General features: G+C 51.9%; 7 protein-coding genes across 7 annotated transcripts; 3 read left to right on the top strand and 4 right to left on the bottom strand.

Annotated features, from left to right (window-relative positions):
* Window positions 1–280: 280 nt before the first annotated feature.
* Window positions 281–1,608, bottom strand: Triagg1_8580 (uncharacterized protein; the record flags this gene model as incomplete). The annotated part of the gene is made up of 3 exons (XM_062903442.1): window positions 281–1,288; window positions 1,355–1,518; window positions 1,572–1,608. The coding sequence occupies 3 exons, from the start codon at window positions 1,606–1,608 to the stop codon at window positions 281–283; spliced, it is 1,209 nt and encodes a 402-aa protein (XP_062752390.1).
* A 1,248-nt stretch (window positions 1,609–2,856) lies between these two features.
* Triagg1_8579 (uncharacterized protein) lies at window positions 2,857–3,263 on the bottom strand (the record flags this gene model as incomplete). Its single annotated transcript, XM_062903441.1, has 2 exons — window positions 2,857–3,154; window positions 3,220–3,263. 2 exons carry the CDS (start codon window positions 3,261–3,263, stop codon window positions 2,857–2,859), a joined length of 342 nt encoding a protein of 113 aa, XP_062752389.1.
* A 988-nt stretch (window positions 3,264–4,251) lies between these two features.
* Triagg1_8578 (uncharacterized protein) lies at window positions 4,252–6,480 on the top strand (the record flags this gene model as incomplete). Its single annotated transcript, XM_062903440.1, has 6 exons — window positions 4,252–4,293; window positions 4,364–4,438; window positions 4,486–4,706; window positions 4,768–5,228; window positions 5,284–6,155; window positions 6,223–6,480. The coding sequence occupies 6 exons, from the start codon at window positions 4,252–4,254 to the stop codon at window positions 6,478–6,480; spliced, it is 1,929 nt and encodes a 642-aa protein (XP_062752388.1).
* Window positions 6,481–6,813: 333 nt separating this feature from the next.
* Triagg1_8577 (uncharacterized protein) lies at window positions 6,814–9,145 on the top strand (the record flags this gene model as incomplete). The annotated part of the gene is made up of 3 exons (XM_062903439.1): window positions 6,814–7,887; window positions 7,943–8,713; window positions 8,834–9,145. The coding sequence occupies 3 exons, from the start codon at window positions 6,814–6,816 to the stop codon at window positions 9,143–9,145; spliced, it is 2,157 nt and encodes a 718-aa protein (XP_062752387.1).
* Window positions 9,146–11,204: 2,059 nt separating this feature from the next.
* On the top strand, window positions 11,205–13,175 carry Triagg1_8576 (uncharacterized protein; the record flags this gene model as incomplete). The annotated part of the gene is made up of 4 exons (XM_062903437.1): window positions 11,205–11,276; window positions 11,436–11,811; window positions 11,968–12,176; window positions 12,267–13,175. The coding sequence occupies 4 exons, from the start codon at window positions 11,205–11,207 to the stop codon at window positions 13,173–13,175; spliced, it is 1,566 nt and encodes a 521-aa protein (XP_062752386.1).
* Window positions 13,176–14,115: 940 nt separating this feature from the next.
* On the bottom strand, window positions 14,116–15,419 carry Triagg1_8575 (uncharacterized protein; the record flags this gene model as incomplete). Its single annotated transcript, XM_062903436.1, has 4 exons — window positions 14,116–14,336; window positions 14,410–14,562; window positions 14,656–15,060; window positions 15,137–15,419. The coding sequence occupies 4 exons, from the start codon at window positions 15,417–15,419 to the stop codon at window positions 14,116–14,118; spliced, it is 1,062 nt and encodes a 353-aa protein (XP_062752385.1).
* Window positions 15,420–17,454: 2,035 nt separating this feature from the next.
* On the bottom strand, window positions 17,455–18,656 carry Triagg1_8574 (uncharacterized protein; the record flags this gene model as incomplete). Its single annotated transcript, XM_062903435.1, has 2 exons — window positions 17,455–17,962; window positions 18,025–18,656. The coding sequence occupies 2 exons, from the start codon at window positions 18,654–18,656 to the stop codon at window positions 17,455–17,457; spliced, it is 1,140 nt and encodes a 379-aa protein (XP_062752384.1).
* Between the last annotated feature and the right edge of the window lie 4,188 nt (window positions 18,657–22,844).

The following is a 22,844-nucleotide window of genomic DNA, read 5'->3' as shown; positions in this document are numbered from 1 at the left end:
TTTAATGAATTTTTTAATTTTAAAACCCCCCCCCCCCCCCCCCCCCCCCCTCCTTTCCCCACGTAAAAGTTGCCGCCTCTCTCTCTCACTCTCTTTCTTCCTCCATCAGGGGTAAATTCCTCAACCTCGTAGATCTTTCCAGCACCTCTCATCTGGGTGTTGAGTAGTAATACAAGTTCCGTCATCCAGTAAAAGGAGTGGTGACGAAAAGGTCCGTTCCGCTGAACAATGGTCGATTTGAGCTCCCCTCGTAGCCATCAAGTGTCGTTGGCTGCTAGTTTCATCGGGCATAGGGATGGAAGCCTCTGTTTCCGCCACGTCCTCCGCCGCGGTAATTTGCACCCGGCTTTCCAGCATTCTTGGGCCCTGTTGGGGCGTTCGCTGGTGGTGAGTGCTGGGCATCCGACGTGCCTCCGTGGCCAACACTTCCGCCACGCCGAGATGACCCCTGACTGGCATTAGGCTGTGGCACGTCGTCGTACATGCCTTCCCATGAAGTGGGAGCCCCTCCGCCGCCGCCCATGCCATATCCGCCGCCTCCATAGCCTCCACGACCGCCTCGCCGGCCGCCATGAGGACCCTGGGGGCCTTGCTGTTGGTACTGGTCGTAGCCATTGTAGCCGTCTCCGCCCTGGCCGCCTCCCTGTTGCTGTTGCTGCATCATCTGCTGCTGCATCTGCTGCATCTGTTGCATCATTTGAGGATTCATCTGGCCCATCATGTTCTGTCCAGGGCCACCGCCACGACCCATCATCTGCTGCATCTGCTGCATCTGTTGCATCTGCTGCCACATGGCCGGGTTCATGGGCATGCCTCGCGACATGGCCATCTGCGACTGCATCATGGCAAAGTATTGCTGCATACGCTGGAAATATTGAGCCATCAGCTGTGGCGTCATGGCCGAGTTGTTGCCTCCCATCTGCTGGCCCATTCCACCTTGCACAGACTGTTCTTCGCCCTTTCGAAACTTTCCACGCTTGGCCGCCTCTTCTTCTTCTCGTAGGTTGCCCCTCGGCTGAGCCTTCTTGACTTCGATGGGCTTCCCATGTATCTCGAGAGGCACGTTGATGCAAGCATCCACGCCAGCTTCACTTTCGAAGGTGACAAACCCAAACCCTCGGGGTCTGCCAGTGTCCTTGTCCATCATCAAGGTGGCATCAACCACTCGGCCAAACTGGGCAAAGTACTCCCTGAATTCCTGGTCTGTGGTATCCTGGCTGACTCCACCAACGAAAATCTTGCTCGTCTTCTCTTGCTCATCGCGAGGAATAGCCCGCTTTGGGTCGATCTGGACGTCCAAGTCAGCAAAAGGCAGTTTCAACCATGAGGGGTTGCGGCAGGAAAGTAAACTCACAATCTTTCCATCTAGGAAATGCTCCTTGACCATGACAATGTTGACAGTTTTGGGGTCCTTGAAGGTTAAGAAACCAAATCCTCGTGATCGACCGGAGCTACTGTCCCTCATGACGGTACATTCAACAACTTCGCCGAATTGGGAAAAGTAATCTCGTAGCGATTCTATGGGCTGTTAGCAATCTCCAAGCTCGCCTATGGCATAATTCGGGACGTACGGTCTGTTGTCTCCCAGTTTAATCCACCAATAAACATTTTTCTAGATCAGCAAATGGTTAGCAGCCAGCATAGACATAATATTATTGCCCTCATGTAGATAACACGTAATTGAAGAAGAAGAAGAAACGGCAGTTCGCGGTAGCAGTAACAGTGTATGGGATTGAGCATGAGAAATTTCAGCGGTACGGTGAGAGGAGCGATGAAGCAGTTGCCGGCCTTCTCTAGCGTATGAATGGGAAGCCATGGTCAAATCCGTCGAATACATTGTTGTTGTTATCATGTCGAATGGCTTGGAGATGGCAGCCAGCTGAGAGCGTACGTAGATATCCGCCAGGCTGTGAGCTTGCCCCTGTTGCTTGTCGTATAAAAGGACATATCATAAAAGATTGATATGCGCATAGCCTCAAGAGCCACGTTGATGGGCCACCAGCTCCCCAGAATATCTGACGCGATACGGACCCAGCATTGTCTCTTACTTGGCGAAATGGTGAAGTTGAGATTATGTCAAGAGTTGTCAACGATGGCGGTTAATGGGCCCCACTGCGATGCAATGCTTGATGAGATGTCCAATGGCATGACAGCGATTGCAGAGGGACGCAAGGTGCCAGACAAGTGTCGAATTTGTTTCCTTTCTTTTCTTCTGTCTTTTTCGTCTGTGTGCTATCGTTTGACTCTGTCTCTGACTGTCTGTTGCTAGGTACGAGTTGACCCTAAGCGCTACCCGCTGTCAATCTTGCTACAGCCTCCCGAGAAGAGTGTACATGCTCTCGTGGGCTATTTTAAGACCTCTGTGACCGAGAGCTATAAAGACAAGAGTTCCCATCTTGGAATTGGGAAAAAAAAAAGTCGTCGGTAGGTCATCTTGCTCTCAACTTTATCAAAGCTTGAAACCCCCCAGCTTCTTGATGGGCGAAAGGCCATCGCTTCCTTGTTCTCCATTTCCCCAGGAATGTAATGTTTTCTCACTTGGGAGGGCGTTTCAATGTATTCTTCCAGGCGTTGCCGGATACCCCAAATGAACTCTCATGCTTGTTGACACTTTGCTCTCCGGTAGACCAGGGCCTTCCCACCGCTGAACCTGATTGGTCTCTCATCTAATCAAGCCAGCCACTTTGCCCCAAGCAAATGTATATCCGCCATGTGGTTGCAGGATGCAGGATTACGCGCTGGCTGGTAGCCTCTTATCATCACATTGCAACATTGCTGACGACACTTGTCGCAGGAAATGTGGGAAAGAAAATATCATGCACCAAGTGTTATAGAGCTTCACAGAACAGGGGGAACTCACCCATCTTCCTTGGCACTGGCTTTATGAACGGTCCCATATGGAGGGGTTGTTGGCATATCATCTTGCGGCATCACATGTGCGCTGCTTGAAGCGTTTCCTCCTCCCAGGTTGAAGTCAACATCGTCTTCATCGTCGTCTGCATCTTGGTTCATCGCATCGTAGCCGGTATTGTCTTCATCACCAACAGGAGCAGGGGGAGCAGCCGGCTCGAGCTGGTCATGAGCTTTGGTGTCGGTATTTTGGACCGCACTCCTCGCGACCGGCGCGGTAGGCTTTGCATCATTATCTTCGTAGCTAAGAATCATCAGGTTAGTATGGTGACGAGCAATGAGTTCCGGGAAAAAACCGAACAGCCTTACAGGTCGGCGAAAAGATCGTCCTCGAAGTTTTCCGCTTCGGTCATGATGGAAATGGTGTGGTAGGAGATGGAAATAAGGTTGACGTGAGGCGAGAAGACCCGACACCGCGATTCTGGGTCTCTAGCAGTGCCAAAGCGTAGAAATCGGCCGCCGTAGAAGTATCCTGGCTAAGAAAATATCTTCCCTAAATGGTAAATAACAGGTGATTTGATGCCCAACTGGGCGATGAAGGCAAGGAGATTGTTGGGGTAATGGCGCAGCAATTGAAGATTGGATGTAAGGTCGAGGACGAGGTTGCTCCTTAGGAAAGCTTGACTGAAGGCCTTGTGCCTTGCTACCTTACGCAGCTGCTGACTAAGTTAGGTACGGAGAGTCCGTTGACGGTCTGCAGCGAAGGCTCTATTTCTCGCCAGAAATGCGGCAATGGCTTAAAAAATTGCGGTTCGATAGAAGGTAAACTCAAAAAGAATTGAGGCTTCGAATAGCCCTTTTCTACTTTGCTGCACCCTGTTTTCTGCCCCTTGCGTGAAGCAAGGCTGGCCGTATACCATTGAAAGTCACAAAAAGCCCAAAAGGATACTAACGAGAATAACTTCAAGATGCGTGTACCATAGCCCAAGTCTGTTAGTGCAAAGGTATATCCGATGTAGAGTACAAGCCCAAAAGTCTCCGCAGGTACCCAGCAGCGGCAGCCTCGCCACCCGCAGGCGAAACGCACAGCCTTTAGCGCGTATTGCCGCTATGAGGACCCCTTCAGCGACCCTACAGGGCATTTACCCCGCCTCAGCACCGGCACCTCAGCGCGTCCCATGCCTCTTGTACCAACTGGGAACTTAGCATTGACGGGCTACGAGTACGAATCCGACCAGGCCACACTGCCTAAATGGAGCTTGGCTGAGACAAAGACTCGAACGAGGATCATCACCGGGTTGTTCCAGCTCGTTTCGCACAGTCACTGGCATTGTTATCTGTTAACCCAACACCCCGCATAATGACGCCTCACCTTTGCGCTTTCGACGACCATTCGTGAACATGTGGTCGTCTTCTGGGAGCGGCAAGAAGCCGGTCAATGCAGTAAGTCGACGTCGCCTCGGCCTTGTGTCGCAACTGGCGGCGAGTGGTGATGCTAACTGCCGGTCTCCAGCCGCAGGAGATGGTACAGGTCGGTACGTTGATCGAAATCCTCCCGTCGCGTTGGGCAATGCCCCCCGAAAGCAGAGTAATGGAACTTGTTACTGACCGAAGCCCAATTGCTCTACGTGTTAGATCGGTCTGAGTATGCTTCCATCGCCGCAGTCGTCCCCCCAGCCCTTCGCCCTTTTCGCTAATGCCACTCCTTGGTACAGATCAGTGTCGCCGTTCTGGAGGCCGCCGCTACGAGATGGCTCTTCTAGGAGAAACGTTACTAACCCAGGTGGCCGAGATGGCTCTAATCTGGTCGTTGGGGCCGCGTATTCCCATGCCGATGTTCTCAAGTTCGATTCATTGTGCGCCTCTACCGCAAACCGGCCCGTCATGTCTGTTGTGTATCGCTAACTTGAGACAAAGAAATCTCTCCAACTCTTCTTCGCCTCGTCCTAGAACCCCCCCTTCGACGTCGTCCTCGAGAAATCGCATCGCCGACACCACTCCACCACACCAACGTGGCTCAATGGCCTCCACTTCGCCGCCGTTCAAGAGCTATATCAACTTCCTGTCGAAGACCAACGATGATTGGAAGGCGGACGAAGACGAAATGCTAGGATATGAAGACGACGACGGAGACGACTTTGGGCTCCCTAGTCTTTCAAACATGAAGAGGAGGTCGAAGCGAATAGCTACCCAGAACAAGTCTTCTCTGAATCAGGGGACTCTGTCTCCCGCGGATGACGGTTCCTTTGGTAGAATTCAAGGCAGACGGTACTCGAACAGCGCAGATATCGCAGCCGAGCGTCCAGCATCAACCTACCCCATGCCCAAGAAAAGTGAGGGCAAGATCCTCCGACCTCAGTATAAAGACATATTAAAAGGTCAGGCCGAAACTCTTACCAGCTGGCTTACAAGACTTATTGACTCGTTGACAAGATCCGGCAAATGCGCTTCATTTGATCAACTATCCTTCTATTCCCAGCAATGCACCGCAGAAAGAAGCCGATGCAATCAACTCCCGTATAACGCGTATAAATAAGTTCAAACGACTACTACAAGCATCGTCGATATCGCTCCCTGACCTTCGCACACTAGCATGGTCAGGGGTACCACACGAAGTCCGCGCCATGACCTGGCAACTCCTTCTTAGTTATCTCCCTACGAACAGCGAACGGCGTGTTGCGACCTTGGAGAGAAAGAGAAAGGAGTATCTAGACGGGGTCAAGCAAGCGTTTGAAAGAGGAGGGACAACTAACAACAGTTCCTCTGCCGGAAAAGCGAGAGGCTTGGACGAAGCTGTCTGGCACCAGATCAGCATCGACATTCCTAGGACGAACCCTCACATTGAGCTTTATAGTTATGAGGCAACACAGAGGTCGCTGGAACGCATCCTCTATGTCTGGGCTGTCAGGCATCCTGCCAGCGGATACGTGCAGGGTATCAACGACCTAGTAACACCATTCTGGGAAGTTTTCTTGGGGCTTTACATTGCAGACCCCGATATTGAGACGGGCATGGATCCCGGTCAACTGCCCAAATCAGTTTTGGATGCTGTGGAAGCCGACTCGTTCTGGTGCCTCACCAAACTTCTTGATGGCATCCAAGATCACTATATTGTCGCACAGCCAGGCATCCAGAGACAGGTTACGGCTTTGCGCGACCTGACTGCTAGAATCGATTCAAACTTGTCAAAGCACCTTGAGCATGAGGGCGTTGAGTTCATACAGTTTAGCTTTCGGTGGATGAATTGTCTCCTTATGCGCGAGATCAGCGTCAAGAACACGATTCGTATGTGGGATACATACCTCGTAAGTCCATCTCTCAACAGTTACCTACTAATCTACCCGATGGCCCGGCTAACGACAAGGTACCCAGGCCGAAGAACAGGGCTTCTCAGAATTCCACCTCTACGTTTGCGCTGCGCTTCTTGTAAAGTGGTCTGATAAACTAGTGAAGATGGATTTCCAGGAAATCATGATGTTTCTACAGAGCCTTCCTACGAAGGCGTGGACGGAAAAGGATATCGAGTTGCTCTTGAGCGAAGCCTTTATTTGGCAAAGCCTCTACAAAGGCTCTGCAGCACATTTGAAGGGCCAGCCGCAGCGTCCCTTGCTCCCGAATCTACAATTATAGCGTGAATTGGCGCACTACAATCTTGCAAAGCGATTAGCCTTAATAAACAACCCATTTGATTAGTAGCGTCTCCATTTCCATTCCGTACCCATAGCATGCCATCTAGGTACGGAGTACTGGACTGTGCCCTTGAAGGGATGTTGGAATACGAGCTCTGCGATAAAGAGGTCACGTGGCCGCGCGTTAGAGTGGACGTCAGACCGCGTTACGCCCAACGACCACCACAGCCTCACCTGTAGAATTCAAGTAAAGCGCTCGGAGATTTGCAATCAGGTGGTGGCGGATTGTTTTCCTTTTTTTCCATTCATTTTTTTTAACCCGTTGGCTATCAGCATGAGCCCAGTGGTTATTGCTGACTCTGATGACGAAAGTGACTCAAACGAGCACGTTGCCGCCGCTCCAGCTATAACAGTTCACCAGGCACAAACACGATCATTTGAGCATGGAAGCCTTGCCACTGCGTCAACTGATTCGCTCTTCTTCCAGCAAGTCTTTAACGAGCAGTATGGAGCCGCTTGCGAGAGAACCCAGCAGCTACAGCGGGATTTCGACGATGCACCGCATCAGAGCTCGGCCATGACCATCCCAGATGTTCCCTTTCAGCGAACCACCAAAGGCTTTTATCATTCATCCACCACATCAGCCACAGACCCTCATACGGATAGGCTTCAAAACACCCAGATAGGAAGACCTTCGTTGGATTTGGTTCAGAACCTCTCCTCAATGCAGAAGCAAAGTGAGGCTGGCAAGGTGGACCTTTGGGAAGTTCCTAGCAGTCCAGAAGCCCCCGAACCTCTGCAAAGGCAATCGAAGGGATCGGATCAATCGTATAGGAAAGATGTATCACCTACTACTAAGGGTGCACTTTCAGATGGCCATTGGGATAACCATGAACTTGCTGAAAGCCGAAGCAACAAACGGAGACGGCTAGACGAGTCTAATAGGGAAACACCTTCGGCAACAGACGACGTTAATTTGATTATGTTTCCTTCCAGTAACAAGGATATCATCAATGAGGAACTGGGGACGGCGGCAGCATCTAGTATCCCGCTTCCTACGCTGCCTGTTGACGCCAATTCGACATTCTATCCAACACACCCGTCCCCAACAGAACGCCAGCCGTTATCTCATATCGAGATGATCTCGACATCAAACGACGTTCCAAAATACAACAATTTGCTCTTGAAGCAACAGACACAGTATGCGGTTGGCTCCAGTGGAACGGTCACCAATGTCAACACGCCGCGAAGTCAAATGCTCTCAAGTCATAATTTTAGCACTCTAACTCCTAGGAAGCAAGCCGGGGAGGCGGCTACGAAGAAAGTAGAGTACCGAAGCTTTACCACACGAAGGGATTCATCCCCCGACATCATCTCTACCCTGACACCCGGTTTGGACAAAGTTACTGTGAGTGGGCTGGCAACCAGGGCATCACGCATTGAGGGCTAATCAAATTTTGCAGTCCGAGCTGGAGTATTCTCCTGGCCTAAATCCTGAGTCCAAGCCCGATCAGGAATGCTGTGACGAAAGAGATTCTTCAGCTCATCAGCCCCCACCACGAGAGTTGCAGCCGGAGGAGAGTGATGCCGAGTTCGTGGCACATCCTACGCCAATAGTCAAATCTAAGAAGAAGAGGGGGCGTCCAAAGAAGCCTCCAGAAACTGAGGAGCCCCTGCCAATGAAACAGGCTGCAGGTCCTGTATCGGCGGCGGCTGATGGAACACCAGAGGCAGCGATGCAGAAGAAGAAACGAGGGAGACCTAAGAAACAGTCGAGTGATACAGCTGTAGACGGTGCCCCGCCTCCCGCCGCCACTCCCGTCTCTGCCGTTGTCCCTAGCAAAAATACGAGAGCCATCTTGGGCCAAGAAGAGGCTTCAGCTAGGAATGATGGAGACGAGGTCCAAATAGCCGCAAAGGAAAGCTCAGTGGAGATGCCAAGTGAGCCAGGAGCTGCCGAAGACGCCTCGTCCGCGGCAGAAAACACGGAGCGTGTCCGGCACCAGGCAGCCCCAGGCAGCCAGAGGAACCTGAAGGATCATGCCACCAGCCAGAGCATTCCCAACAGGCCACAGGACGAAGACGAATCCAAAGGGCCAAGGCAACCTGCTGCACGAGGGAGAGAAGATAAATCGGGGGGTGACAAGAAGGGATCTTCGGCACAAGGGATGGCCAAACCCCTGTACAGGGTTGGGCTGAGCAAGCGATTTAAGATTGCCCCGCTGCTAAAGTCTGTACGCAAACCATGACGGAAAGCAGACGACAGGAACAAGAAAGGCGCATCGTATCTGAATATACTACGAGTGGATATGTCACATCTATATTTAACCAAATCGAAATAACTGATACTACAGCTCAGCGGCTACTCCCTGGATCGAGAGCCGCCTCCTTCTCTCCCGAGAAGAAGAAAAAGTGCGGTGGTTGGTGTGACCCGCCAAGACTATGACGAACGAATCATCACCAGAAGTAGAGTATTCGGGATTTCCACGCCATGTACATACATGTTGGGTAGAGATGGGGACGACGAGATGCTTGCGCATGGGGGACAAGGTTACGGCTGTGGTGTGCAGTGGCTGAAAGCGACACCTTCTCGCAAAACGCTGCTCAAGGGAGCCGAGGAGCCAATGGCCGCAAAGGCGGATAAGCCTCTATTGGAGATAGCTTAGGTGCCTAGTAGGCATTTGGGCATGACCAACGTCACTGTGCCTAACTGGCGCTGAATCCAAGAGGCCAGTCCTTCTCCATACCCAGGCCCATCTCGGATATGCAGAAAGCCTGCATGGCTAACAGACTGGTGAGCAGGCGCCACTTTTTCACGTCATTCTCGGACATGGGTTGCGTCCGCGGTCGCGGCAATGTGAAATGAACAAAAAGTTCAGGGTAACAAATCCGACAAGGTCATGTCAATGTCCAAACGGCTCTCCCGTTGGGGCCGATGCGAAAAAAACAAGTGGTCAGTCGGGCAGTGGGGAAATTCATATGATGTGATACTGTAGAAGCAACTGTGACTGGCGAAAGTCATACGGATGTCGGTCGTGGAAAGGGTCTCCTGTCACCCATTTTACGTACAACAAAAGCTCATCAAATGAGCTCGAGGCACGCATCAGCCTGCGCCAGCCTGCATACCGTCTGTTCGCGCAACCTAAATCTGTACGTTTGATACCCTGGTCTGGAATCGTGCGACTACTCTAATTGTTGAATCAGTCGCATCAACTCCGAGCGATGAACCCACGATAGAACACTTGGAGACTTTGGCTAGCCCCAGACCATGGGAAGTCGATTACACTGCAGCACTAGTTCAAACTATCCATAGTTTGCCCCGAGAAACATGGCTCTTTGACTTGAACGAGCTGCAAACAATAAGCCTTAGCAGCAGTCTCAACTCTTCCGATGAACTAGACATGTGGACATTCCTTCAAGCCCTTGGTGCTATCTGGACTATTGTTGCGGGTCTTTGGCTAGTTTCTAAAACCTCAAAAAGACACGGCCAATGGTACGGACTGTCCGAGCCACAAACTCGCCTAACGGCCTAAAGCAATCCATGTCAGACCAGTGTCAGTACGGTGGCAGGCTTGCTTCCATGGAATAGGAGAGAAGAGAGAGGCATGAGAAGTGCTCATGCGACAGATCCCCGAACCGACCCTTTTACGTTTCTTCTTTCTTTGGGCCCACCAGCTACCGTCTGGGGACTCGAAGGAAATATCGAAAACGCGCCGTTCAGCCGAACTCTTCACAGCTCCAGGGCCCGGTTCCTAACCACCAGCATCAGACGGTAGCAGTGAGGACGAAAGAGCCCCAGACGCATTGATTTTGACCGCGAACCAGGATCCGTCCACGGCGTGGTTGCCGTTGACCATCTACTGGATTCTTTTTTAGGGCTGGGCACCTTGCCATGGGATGGGCAAGTCGACCAGGGGCTTGTTGGAAGCGCGCGCAACCCTCTGGCACCTTGTCGCCGTAAAAAATCCAGATATGGATGCATACTCGCTCACAGCATGCGCGCGTTAGGCTTTTCTCAACTCCCCGCCGAGATACCAGTCTCAAGCTGGGCTCCCGAAAGGTTACATGGTTAGACTACATACCAGTCCGAGGCAGAGAGGCACAAGGCACATGCAGCCGCAGGACTGTCACCGACACAAAGGAAACGAAAAGAGAGCCACCCCGCACTAAGCACAAAGGGGATGCGGGAGGGGCTGCCACTGGTCAGAGGAGAGACGGTGCCGAAAGACTTTTTGCCCCACGCCCAAGCCGACTGTCCTGTGTGTGCGTACTGGGACCTTTGGGACAGATGAAATGGTGTCTCTGACGATGGCAGGCGGCAACCCTGGCTGGTATTGGGTACGAACCCCTGGCCTGCGTCTCCTGTGCCGTGTATGAGTACCTGCCATGTAGCCGCGACCTGTCCGGGGGCTGTGGCGCCGTACTGGTACTCCTGGTCATACGCCAAGTTGATCGATATCTCCCTACTAGTAGGTTGTTAGTGGCCCTGCTTTGACTTACAGCCCTCTTTGTCTCTACTCCTCAGCAGCTTCTACCAGATAGTCGCGCCCTCTTTTCTCACCTCAAGCTTAGTAAAAAAAAAAACCTCTTCTTTTGATTTTGCTTGTTCCCCCCTGCCCGTATCGCTCCTCGACCAACGCCTCTCTCGACCGCGCTGTTTCATCTCTTTACCCCTGACGTCTTGGGGCTTCAAATCGCGGTGCTTCGGGAGCTACGCAGGTAGCCATGGCGCCAGACGACACGGCGGATGAGAATGCGTCGTACCGTTACCTGAGCACTCGCGGACAGGATAGTGGTGTATGAAGACACTTCCCTAAGTCTCTTCTTCCCCAAGCTATCCTTCAGCGCGGATTTTTTTTATTCGCTGCCATCCACCGTCTATACGTCTCTGCCCTCTGCAAAAAGCTGAGAACTCCGGCAGCATCCTAGCAGCTAACGATTCCGTCTCTGTGCCAGTTCTCATTTGAGGAAGTCGTCCTGAACAGTGTTGCCCCTGATGGCGGCTTATACATTCCTGAAGAGATTCCGCGTGCTACTGCGTGGGAGTCATGGGGAGACCTTGGCTTTCCAGAGCTCGCTTTCGAGATCATGTCCCTTTACATTTCCCCCTCCGAAATCCCTCCCGCCGACCTCAGAGACATCATTGCGCGCAGCTACTCGCCCTTTCGATCCCCAGAGGTTACACCGTTAGTCCAACTCAAGGAGAATCACTTCCTCCTCGAGCTGTTCCACGGCCCTACATTTGCTTCCAAGGACATCGCCTCGCAGTTCTTGGGCAACCTGCTCGAGTATTTTCTCGTGAAGAAAAACAAAGACAAAACAAGCATCGCAGGTACGCCATCCATATCGCCCCACGTGCCACCCGTTGATGTCATCCCCTAGAGGGTCACGTATACGTACAGCAGTATTACGTGGTGAGACAAAGGCGGGCATGGGACTCTCTATAGCCATAGAGACTCGCTTATCCTTTATGATGAATTCTTCCTAGCAGACCGACATCGCCTTACCTTTGTCGGTGCCACCAGAGGCGATGCAGGCTCTGCTGCCGTCCACGGCTTGAGGGGGAAAAGGGACATATCCGTATTTGTCATGTTTCCCCAGGCACAAATCTCACCTGTTCAAGAAGCCCAGATCACTACAGTGCCGGACGACAACGTATGCAGCTTGGCCGTTGCCGGCACCTTTGACGATTGTCAGGTAGGTTGCTACCCTGCTGTTCTCCCCATCTACGCTTTCATGCGTTTTATCCTTTGATTTGATTTTCTTTCCTAAACTCAAGACATCCAGAACATCCTGCGCCGCCTACATGCTGATAAGCAAGCCAACGAAGACTTTGATCTTGTCAGCTCGAGAAACTGGGCTCAGATCCTGGCTCAGATCGTGCTCTACTTTTACTCATATTTCTCTCTCGTCAAGAAGTCTGCGTCATTCAAGACTGGCGACAAGGTCCGGTTTGTTATCCCGACTGGCAAATTCGGCAGCATCCTCGCCGGGTACTTTGCCTTGCACATGGGCCTCCCCGTCGACAAACTTGTCATCGCTACCAACGAAAATGACATCCTTGATCGCTTCTGGAAGACGGGCCGGTATGAGAAGCAGCATGTCGGCCGTGGCGGGCATGGCGTCAAAAAGACTCTCAGCCCTGCAATGGATATCCTCACTTCCCATAACTTTGAGCGTCTGCTATGGTTCCTCGCCTGCGAGTTCGCATCAAGCGCAGGCATGGACCTTCTCTGGAACCAGAGGCAAGCCAGTCAGGAAGTTTATCAGTGGTTCCAGGATCTCGATAAAAAAGGGTTCTTTGGCCCTGTATATCGCGACGTTATCAGGAGCGCTAGACGAGACTTTGAGAGCGAGCGAGTCACGGATCAACAAACCATCGAAACCATCAAGGCTGTTTATCGGAAGTCCGGATACGTGCTTGATCCTCACTCTGCGGTGGGCGCTGCAGCAACACAAAGATCAATGAACCGTACACATGCGAACACTCCACACATCTCTTTCTCGACGGCACACCCAGCTAAGTTTGCTGATACTGTGATAAGAGCGCTTCACGGCGAGGACGGCTTCAGCGTTGAGGCAAGGTTGACGCCGGCAGAATTCGCTGACCTCGATAAGAGAGAGAAGAGGATAACTGTAGTAAACAATGACTGGCAGAAGGTTCGTGAGATCATCAATGCTCGGAATAGCAATTGAGTCGCAGCATATTAGGGTGAAGCAAGTTGCTGGTAGCTCAACAGGGCGATCACATCTACATTCTACACGGTCACAGATTTCCTCGCCGCTATTTAGACGGTATTGGCTCTGGTGATTCGGTAGGACACGGAAAGGAAAATCGGGGGGAAGGAAAAGGTTATACTATCGCTTAGGAAGGGGGGATGTATGCCACGAAAGGTTTCAATGGCGGGTAATCCTAGTTAGAGACTTTTTATCTGCACAGTCGAGTGTTATATCTAAACAATTTTGGTCCATGCGACGGCCTGATTGTACCCTCAACTCCTATTCTACAACACCTTGGCAAGGAACTACAGTATATATAGTCAATGTATCATATTTTGCAGTCAATTGCAAGATATAGCCACGCGCCAGAGGCCAAGAGATATATAACAGACACTCTGGAGGCATCACAAAGTAAAAGCTTCAACGGATGTGCATTTCATGGTATTTATATAGTTTCTTCTCTCGTCCATATTCATCAAGACTACATGACAGACCCTGTGCCAAAACAGCTCTTCCCTCTGAGACCTTTCATCTCTCTTGGCTGCTAACGGATAACTACTCTGTCATAATAAAAAGAGCTCGTAATGCAATGTGCCAATCACTTCGGATAAGCTTGGATCGTTGGCAACGGCTTGTTTGGTGGGGAAAACGGGGATGGGGAGCTCAGAATAAATAACGACAGAAATGAAAACGGGAGGAAAGAAGAAGAAAAATGACAAGAGAACCGCAAACGCCACAAAGTTAACTATGAGGCCCATCTTCCAAAGGCCATGAGATAAAAAAAAAACAGAAGAAGTAAAAAAAGGGGGGGTTAAAAGAGACCGGGGAGAAAAGTCATACGCCCTCTTTGACCAATACTTTGGCTTGTACACGTTGAAAGAAAGAAAAAATAGCATCAACAATCGTAAACATTTCATCAAGGCTTCTCGTCGTCGAGACTCTTGATGCGCTTCTTGATGATTTCAAAGGATGAGAAGAAAATGGCGTTGACGGCGCAGGACCGGATCATGGAGACGCCCAGGCCGCGGTACATGTGACGCTTGAAGAATTCGATTTTCGGGGCCGGTTCGACCTTTTCCCCGCGTGAGTAAAGAAGGGCGTTCCTCTGGTAGATGCTCTTTGCCGAGTCGATGGGATCTGTATTGTGTGGCCCTTGTTTAGCTGAGAGTTGCAACGTTTTGGAGTGATGTGATGATGACAAGATACTCACAAATCATGGCCCATGAGACCAACCCGCAAAGGCCTCCGGCGGTAACGACAGCCAACTTGTTGCTATTTGGACTATCCCCAGCGAATGTTGTTCCGAGCTGCTTTCCGCTCTCGTACACCATAAAGTAGATGGCCGTACCCAAAGTATCACGCACTGCCCCCCAGAATCGCGTGAGTTGGCAAACATGGAAGCAAAAGGTAAAACGAACCCAAGAAATCAGCCATTGCAGCCCCAGAGAGCACTTACAAAGATGTAGCTGGAAGCCGGTATAGAGTCCCAATACTCCCCGGTGCTTGATGATATTGGCCATAGTCTTCAACGTCCCCTTATTCTGGTAGCTCTTGGCTACCTCGCGACTTCGTTTGCAGTCCCCGGAACGCTCCGCCAGCAGCACAGAAACCTGAGCGCTGAGTTTTGTGAGTTCAAACGGACAGGCCAAAAACGTGATTGCAGACCCTGCTGTAGCGCCAGCGGCACCGAAGCAGGCCACCGAATAAAGATTGGGATATGTTCCAGGAGTGCTGACGTGGCGGTGGATGTCGAAGCCAGACTTTTGTTTGATCCAGCCGGAATAGACGTGTTTTGCTCTGCGGTATATCGAGAAGGAGACGGTGCGTACGAGCGTGATGCTCGCCATGGGGGCGGTGACGCCTGCAATGCGAGGTTAGACGGGCATTGCCTTGATATAATTGTTACATCGATCCAGACGACGGGGTTAAAAACTCACCTCGAAAGAACCCCGCCAGAGCCTCGGTGCGGTATGTGTGCTGGACGCAATCCAGGAAGCCTCGATACTGATACGTCTGCATGCGTGTCTTGACGCTGTCGAGAGGGAAGGCGGCGAGGGTAGAGAAGACGCTGGATGTGCTGGCAGCGACCTCGATGCGGTAGCGTTTTATGAGCGCGTTGGGCCATTCCCGCTCTCGATCTCGTCCCCCAGGATGAGGCATGACGGCTGCTGCGGAGCGACCTGTGACATCTTGGTAACCACGCTTGACCTCCGCGCTCATGCTTCTGGCAATTGGCGTCCGGTCACAACGCGTTCAGACAGCGGTCTCGTATGAGGCCGGAGTCTGGAGCGCGGATCGCAGCACGGCCAGCAGCCAGCAGCCTCTTGTCCATCAAGAGCCTCGAACGCAAAGGTCCGGGACGGTTGTCGTCGCACGCGGACGAACTTGGTAGCGGGTGGTCGAGAATTGGGAAAAGGAGTGAGTCGGGGCGGTCGTTGGCAAAAGGAAGACGAAACCCGAGTTTAGTTTCAGGAGCGTATACGAGAGAGAGAGAGAGAGAGAGAGAGAGAGAGAGAAGGGGAGCTTGAGCCGGGCTGAACTGGACTTGAAGTGAATTCGGAACCAAGAGGCGAAACGAAGTGGTCGGATGGAGATTGGAATGGAATGGAATTGGGTCAAGCCCCAAAGGCCGTCTCTGGCGATGAATGATTCGGATGCAGGACTGCAGATGCAAGAGCCGGTTCCGCTGCTGTCGTCGTCGTCGTTGAGCGTTGAGCGTTGAGCGTTGCCGCGGCGTGAATGGCGGCTTGTTGCGCCCAATGGCAATGGCCAACAGTCACTGGTGAATGGCGATACCCGAGCAGCCCTCGACGCTGCAACGATTCCCACGCACAGGCGACCTGGTGAGGGGGGGGAGAACTAGCCAGAGGCCCTCGACAGCCCATGGTTTGGAGTTCAAATGCTCAGATGCCGACGGGGAGCCGCTGTGGGGAAGCTCTGGCGGTGCTTTGCTAGGGCATGAGGTCACAGCGCTGCACTGAGCCGCCATCCGACCCCGCAATGCAGCCCCTCGGGCTACCTGGCCTGCTATTGATGTCCATCGCTATCAATTCAGTCTTTCTCCAGGGCTTGTTACTGTTACTGTTACTGTTACTGTTACTGTCACTGTCACTGTCACTGTTATATTGATACTGTACGAGTAACTGGCTGGTTGGCCTTTGTTCGTCACATGCCACCTTTTGCCGTCTCTCTGTCTCACCCAACCAGCCTACCTTATAGCACCCCCCCAACAGACCTCTAAAACATTCAATCCCAATACCAAAAGCATCAAGTACAGATGTCAATCCCAATATCCAGCTCAATTGGCCTCGACAAGCGGCCCGTTTCTGGGTGGCTGCACTGCCATGTGTTTGGCTGCTGCTCAAGGACGTCATCAGGCGGGAGCCAGCTTATCATGACGGGCCTTGGTTGGACCAGCAGAAACCCTTGCCTGGTTGCCAAAGGCATGGCCATGGCCATGGCCAGTGACAATCCACCGCTGTATCTGCATCCCAATGCAACGGCACTGCGTCATATGTGACTGGTATCAAATCAATCTCATGTTGCCATTTCCGACCGCTCAGGCCGGCGTTGAATCTGACCACGTTTTATTTTGTCTCGTCGTATTATTTATTCTTCATTCATTTATTCATTCGTCTATTTCCTCTCTCGGGCACACTCGAGCCGAGCAACGTGGACAAACTAATTGACAACATCACAAGCATCCCCTCGGCGGTCATATTGATGCCTACCTAGGTACACTGATGCACTTCCAATGCTATTCAAGGCCGACATGGCTAAATGTTTATATATGCTTTTGATAATGTAATGTGCAAACAGCTCATCGAGTGCTCCCTACACTCTTGGCGTATCTGCTTTGTTCTGGCTGCATTTTTTGCTTGCTTGCTTGCTTGCTTCCTTGAGTAGACCTTTGCGGCCTCGGGGAAGAAAAGCTTGGCCCGCAATCCCCTCCATCTATCCCTTTTATCCTTCAAGGCCCTTCCCATCAATATCATTTCCAGTGTGAAACTGATGCGGTACTATTCTATACGGGGCAAAGTAGACTAGTAATATGAGGTACGTGTACGACTGCCGCCGCAGCCACCCACGTATCCAAGGTAACGAGCTTTCTTTGACGAATAGCAAGTCACCGCGGCCCTCCTGGAGACCATTGATCTCTGTGGCTCCAGCAGGTGCTCGGAATTCCCTCTCGCAGCATTTCGTAGAGATGGGGGGTTTGAAGTCACATCGACTTTAAATGTTTTTCCGTAGCTGTTCAAGACGCCGCTACTTCTTGACCAGCCTGTGTGGCCGCGGGTTTGTCCGCATCTCCAGTAACGCCGTCACTGCTGTCGCCATTTCCAACAGCTTCTTCTTCTTCCGGTACAGCCACCGGGAGTACTCCACCATGCATAGCCATGAGTCGTTCCTCTTCTTTCTTCTGTCGGAGAGCCTCCGTCTCACGACGTAGCTTCTCAAGATTCCAAGTATCGTCGTCTTCATCGTCGCTCTCCGCTTCGGAATCGTCGTCCCTCCACTTGCCACTCTCAAAGAGAGCACGGCCGGTGTTGTCCTTGGCCTTGCGAGCCTGTTCTTCGGCGGCCTTCTTGTCCAGACGTTCCTTCTTCCATTTGGCAAAGGTCTCTGGGGTGACTGGTGTCAGGGTTCCAGTAAGCCTGTGGCGCTCCGATTCCAAGAAATCTTCAAGAGTCAGAGTCTTGAGCGGTGATTTGTCAAGCAATGCCTTCTCCGCTGCTCTCTGCTCCTTTGTCTTGAGAACAAATCTAGAAACCCCCAGGTTAGTAAACGCCAGAGATTGTGGGGCTGTCGATTGCAATTGACGTACCCAGGTGGCAGAGCGTGCTTATACATGCACTTGTCACCACCGTTTGGACATATCCAGAACCAACCATACTTGCCATCCTCAATGGCCTGGATGAAGAACTTGCACACCTTGTCCGTTGTGGTCTTTTGGTTGCCCTTCTTCGATAGGACAACCTTCATCAGCTGCTCTTCGGTCCAGTCTGCAGAAGTCTCCTCCTTCTTTTTCTCCTCCTCCTCTTGTCTAACATCTGTGTATAGGTTCTTCTTTTCCGTCTTTCGTTCGATGCTCAAGTCGTGAGCAAACTTGCACTTCTTTCCTTTTTCGCAGTCGCCCTTTTTGTAGAAGATGCAGACGACTGTTTTGGGGTCCACGCCGAAGGGCACCTTTTGAATCTGGGCCGGCTTGTTGAGAAGAGCATCCGTCTCTCGCTTGGCGTCTTCTGCCGCCTTCTTCTCCTTCTCACGCTGGGCCTTTTCGGCCGCCTTCTTCCTCTCTTCGGCACTGCCACTGCCCTGCAGGTTGGCTGTCATCTGCTGGATATGTCTCTGGGCCTGCGCTCCCTTCTTGTTCTTCATTCCAAACGTTCTATCCTCCACCAACTTGGCGGCAGATGGCTTCTTGCCACCGGCTGGCTTCTCCTTCTTCGGCGGCATGATGGGCAATCGATGGGCGATGGGCGATGGACGCTTTCAGTGGGGGTGGAAAAGTCAATGGGAAGCGGTAGAATGTAGAAAGTAGATGCGCCGGGAAAAAAACAATCCGGAAAGAGTATTCGATTATCCCGGAAGGCCCCTCTCTTCCTAACCCCAGAGATATCCTGTCAAAGGAGGGTCAAAGAAGTAAGAAATTGTAGTTGGTTTTTTTTTTTTAAGCTGTGGCGGCGATTCTTCGCTGGACACAAGTTGGGTCTAAGTTTGGTGGGTTGTCAAAGTCCAGTGGGCGGATGAAGTCACTGTGATCACGTGGACGGCCCCCATATTTCCCACCGCTTTAAGGCATCTGAGTACAAAGTACACTGGCTTCTCTCATCAGACAGGCTAAGCCGCATCTAGATCGAGAACTGGCCAATGCAACACGTCGTCAGCCCGAGCTATACAGACACAGGTGTCCTTCTACAGTAGCAGCGTTGCGCCGAGGGCTGTCAAATCCAGAGCTTTTCATCACGACCATACCAGCGTCCTAGGTGAGCGTGGAATTACCAATCTGGCCTGCTGCGCGTTATTTCTGAATCACGACTGACCAATTGGCGCTTCTTCAGCCTGTAGATTGCGGTATTCCAGTGAGCTCAACCCAGATCAAGTTCCTGCTCCAGCGCCTTCAACATGATTTCCGACGACGACCTCTACAAGCTGGCCATCTTTCTGGGCTCTATCTCCATGCTGCTCATTGTGGTATACCACTTCCTGGAGGTAAACTCAGAAGACAAGTCAGCCGCCGCAGTAAAGAAGGCATCATGAGGGTAGCACACGACATGGAGAAGGAACGAGTGCAATAATACGCCATTGGTGCTTTCGAAGCATCACGCCGCACACAATCGCACGAACGAACAAACAAACGAATTGCACGAAAAAGTCAAAATGTATCTGAAAGGACAATTCTAGCGGGACGACAGAGCGAGAATCGGGTAGTGTCTTGGAGTTGATAGCGGGACATTGAGAAGAAGAAATGCCAGCTTTTGATACCACTTTAAAAGGCAGAGAGCAGGAGAGGCTACAAGGGCAATCGGCATGGAATAACCACGTCCAAAAACATCTCAATCAATCTTTGAAATTCCTCAACGATCCCACACTTTGGTTGGCGCATGCATCAACCATATACCTGGCCGTCCTGTATGCCCTTTAATCCAGACACCAAGCGGCGACATACATTCGCGTCATGGTTAGTCTTCCCACCGTGGGTCAGCCTGTAATCATCCAGGAAATAGTTTCAAACCGCATCAGCCATGCATCATCGTAAAGACAAGCATATACTCGTGTGACATGTAGAGTATTAGTAGTGTCCTTTTTGTCATCCCATCCCACGAACACCAGTGTATGAAAGGATCCGAAGACTATCTCATCGCTTATATCCATTAGGAGCTCAGCTATAACAGCAGTTTTTATTGTCCAAGCGCCAATGGTACTGCTCCTACTCCAAAGAGACGAGACTACCAAACAAATCCCGGCTCTCGCCGGCTTCTCATCGCGGGAGCTTGAACCAGGGAGGCTCGAGATAGTCAGACCCTCATTTGTACAAGGCCCGCCTCATTACCATCATATTCCCCAAGAGATTGGTGGCAAAAGCTTGTCTGCCCACGGGGTCTATGCACATTATCGCCGCCAGCACGCGCAGATGGCCATCGTATCGCGGGCTTATGCCAGACCTGGAATTGCTGATTGCATTAGCGGCCTGTCTCACCAAGTCCGACTGCATGTTATTACGATAAGTCGAGCTGGCTGACTGATGCGACGACTGTGTGCCGTTGGAACGGGAAAATATGAGGTGAGGCGTGCCGCAAGGTACAAGCGCTTCCGCAGTGCGCTGTGGTTGGCGCCAAGTACCTCCACGTGCAGCCTATTAGGTGAGGTGGTAGAAGGATTCAGCAGAAGGGAGGCCCCTGCTTTCAAGGCGCTAGCAGCCACCGGCAGCGCTGAGCCTCTGACTCTGACTGTCCCAGCACAGGCTTGCCAGGCACGCGTTCCTGCGCCCGTGCTTATTTACCCATCGCTCGCACTCCCCTCTTCTCAAACTTCGCCTTTCCCTCTCGCATCTCCATTCCAAACCCAATCCTGTGTCTTCGCAACCCGCAAGCACACCCAGCCCTCTCTTCACTTTCGACTTCTTTACCGTGCTGGACTGCAGCCGGTTTTTTCTTCCTCTCTCTCGTCAACTCTGCCAACTAGTTTGACTGGGAAAAAACGCGCCCTTGCCGAAGCTTCCTCGCCTCGTACGCTGTGATCTGAGCCACCGTCGACGAACCCCAGCTCGCGCATTTCTTCGGTTAAGCCTGATTGGAGCCGCTTCTCGCGATTCTACATCCTTGATCGTCTATTCCTGATTGACTGCTACCTTTGTCAATCTTGACCAGCCGCTGTCGACACCGCTACTCGACAGTTTTTCTTCCGCCTGCATTTTCTCACCACCACCTTCCGTCAACTTCCAAACTCTTCATCATGTCTACCAAGCTTGATAAGCCTCTTGACGAGATCGTCAGCGCCAAGCGCCGCGACTCTGTTCGTCGCCGCTCCCTGCGACGATCAACCACCGGTCGCCCTGCTCCCACCGCCCCTGCCGGCGGTATTCAGAAGGCCGCTGCCAAGAATTCTCGTGGCTCTGCCGCAAAGGCTACACCCATCAAGGCTGCTATTCCTAGCAGCGACAGCAAGGTCATCGTCAGCAACTTGGTATGTCGTCCGACTCTCTCTTGACCAGTCAGTGTGACGGTCGCTAATATCGCCCAGCCCAAGGACGTGACGGAGAAGCAGATCAAGGTATGTTTCCGTTGAGACCTCTTTCGTCTCCGGACTTTGTTCGACGTTTTCTTCCTAGCCGTACTTGATTCATCGAGACGGCCATCCCTCTAAGAGGCTTTGACACTGCCTTTATGGCTCAAGCCTTTGTACTGCTCAAGCCTCCTTCCTTTGTCGGCGCTCGTTACACAACGGCACGCGCAGCATTGGCAAGTCGAGGCCATCCTCGTTTCGCACAAAGGCTTTGAAATACCTGGTCAGTATTTTATCGAAGCATGCGATAACTACCATGGGGATTGTGGCAGCTCTCCCACAGGCGCTTAAGCGTGGTGGCAATGAGACACTGCCTTTGAGCAAACCAGAAATCACTGGCACTAGTCAGTCGGTCGGTCGAGCGAGCAATGCAGTGGGCACGTATATCCAGGAACCCCGTATTTCATGTCAAGGGCCTATCTATTTTGAGCGCAGTTGCTCTTGAGGGGCTGTTTCAAACAAATGTCGGTGGTTGGGCGTCATGGCGGATATCCTTTCATTCACTTGTGAATCCGTCAAGGCTATCGTCCGTCAGATAACTCATGCGGATCTTTTTGGCGCCCTTGATTCTTTTTGTTATTTGCTTTCCTCTGGGGGAAGATAGCTGCTCTACGCTCTTTTGTGCTGCATCCTGGTTTGCTGCTCGCTGCTACGCTCGCTGGTCTTGTCACATTTTCTATTCCATCGAAATGGTTCTGGGACTGGATCGGCAAAATACTCGAAGTCGGAGACAGCATGTTTATACAATCCTTCGCTTCCGCTTAACTGACACTGCTTGCTCCCTAGGAATACTTTGTTCAATCTGTCGGCCCCATCAAGAAGGTTGAACTGTCCTACGGCCCCAACTCCCAAAGCCGAGGTATCGCCAACGTCACCTTCAGCAAGCCCGAGGGTGCTTCCAAGGCACTCTCGACTCTTAACGGATTGTTGGTCGACGGCCGTCCCATCAAGGTAAATTATTTCTACCAAACAGCAACCGGGAGTGATGTAAGCTTATCATTGAGTACCCAGATTGAAATCATTGTCGGAGCTGCCCAGGCCGACAAGGTTATTCCTCCGATTAGGACTCTAGCTGAGCGCACAACGTTTGTCTCTCCGATTCAATTTCCGCAACAACGACCATCAACTAACTTTTACAAAGCCAACCCAAGGCCCAGCCCAAGTCCGCCGCTGGCAAGAAGCAGAACACCACTGCCGCAAAAGCCGGCGGTGCCAAGGGAGCTGCCGCGAATGCTAACAAGAAGCGCCGCGGCCGTAATGCCCGCCCTGCCAAGAAGACCGCCGAGGAGCTCGACTCGGAGATGGCAGATTACTTTGTCGGTGCCAATAACGCTGATGCCTCCGGTGCCGCTCCGGCTG

Source organism: Trichoderma aggressivum (genome assembly GCF_033847375.1).
Source record: "Trichoderma aggressivum f. europaeum strain CBS 100526 chromosome Unknown scaffold_043, whole genome shotgun sequence".
NCBI classification, from domain to species: Eukaryota; Fungi; Ascomycota; class Sordariomycetes; order Hypocreales; family Hypocreaceae; genus Trichoderma; species Trichoderma aggressivum.
This window is presented reverse-complemented; position numbering and strand designations above follow the sequence as displayed.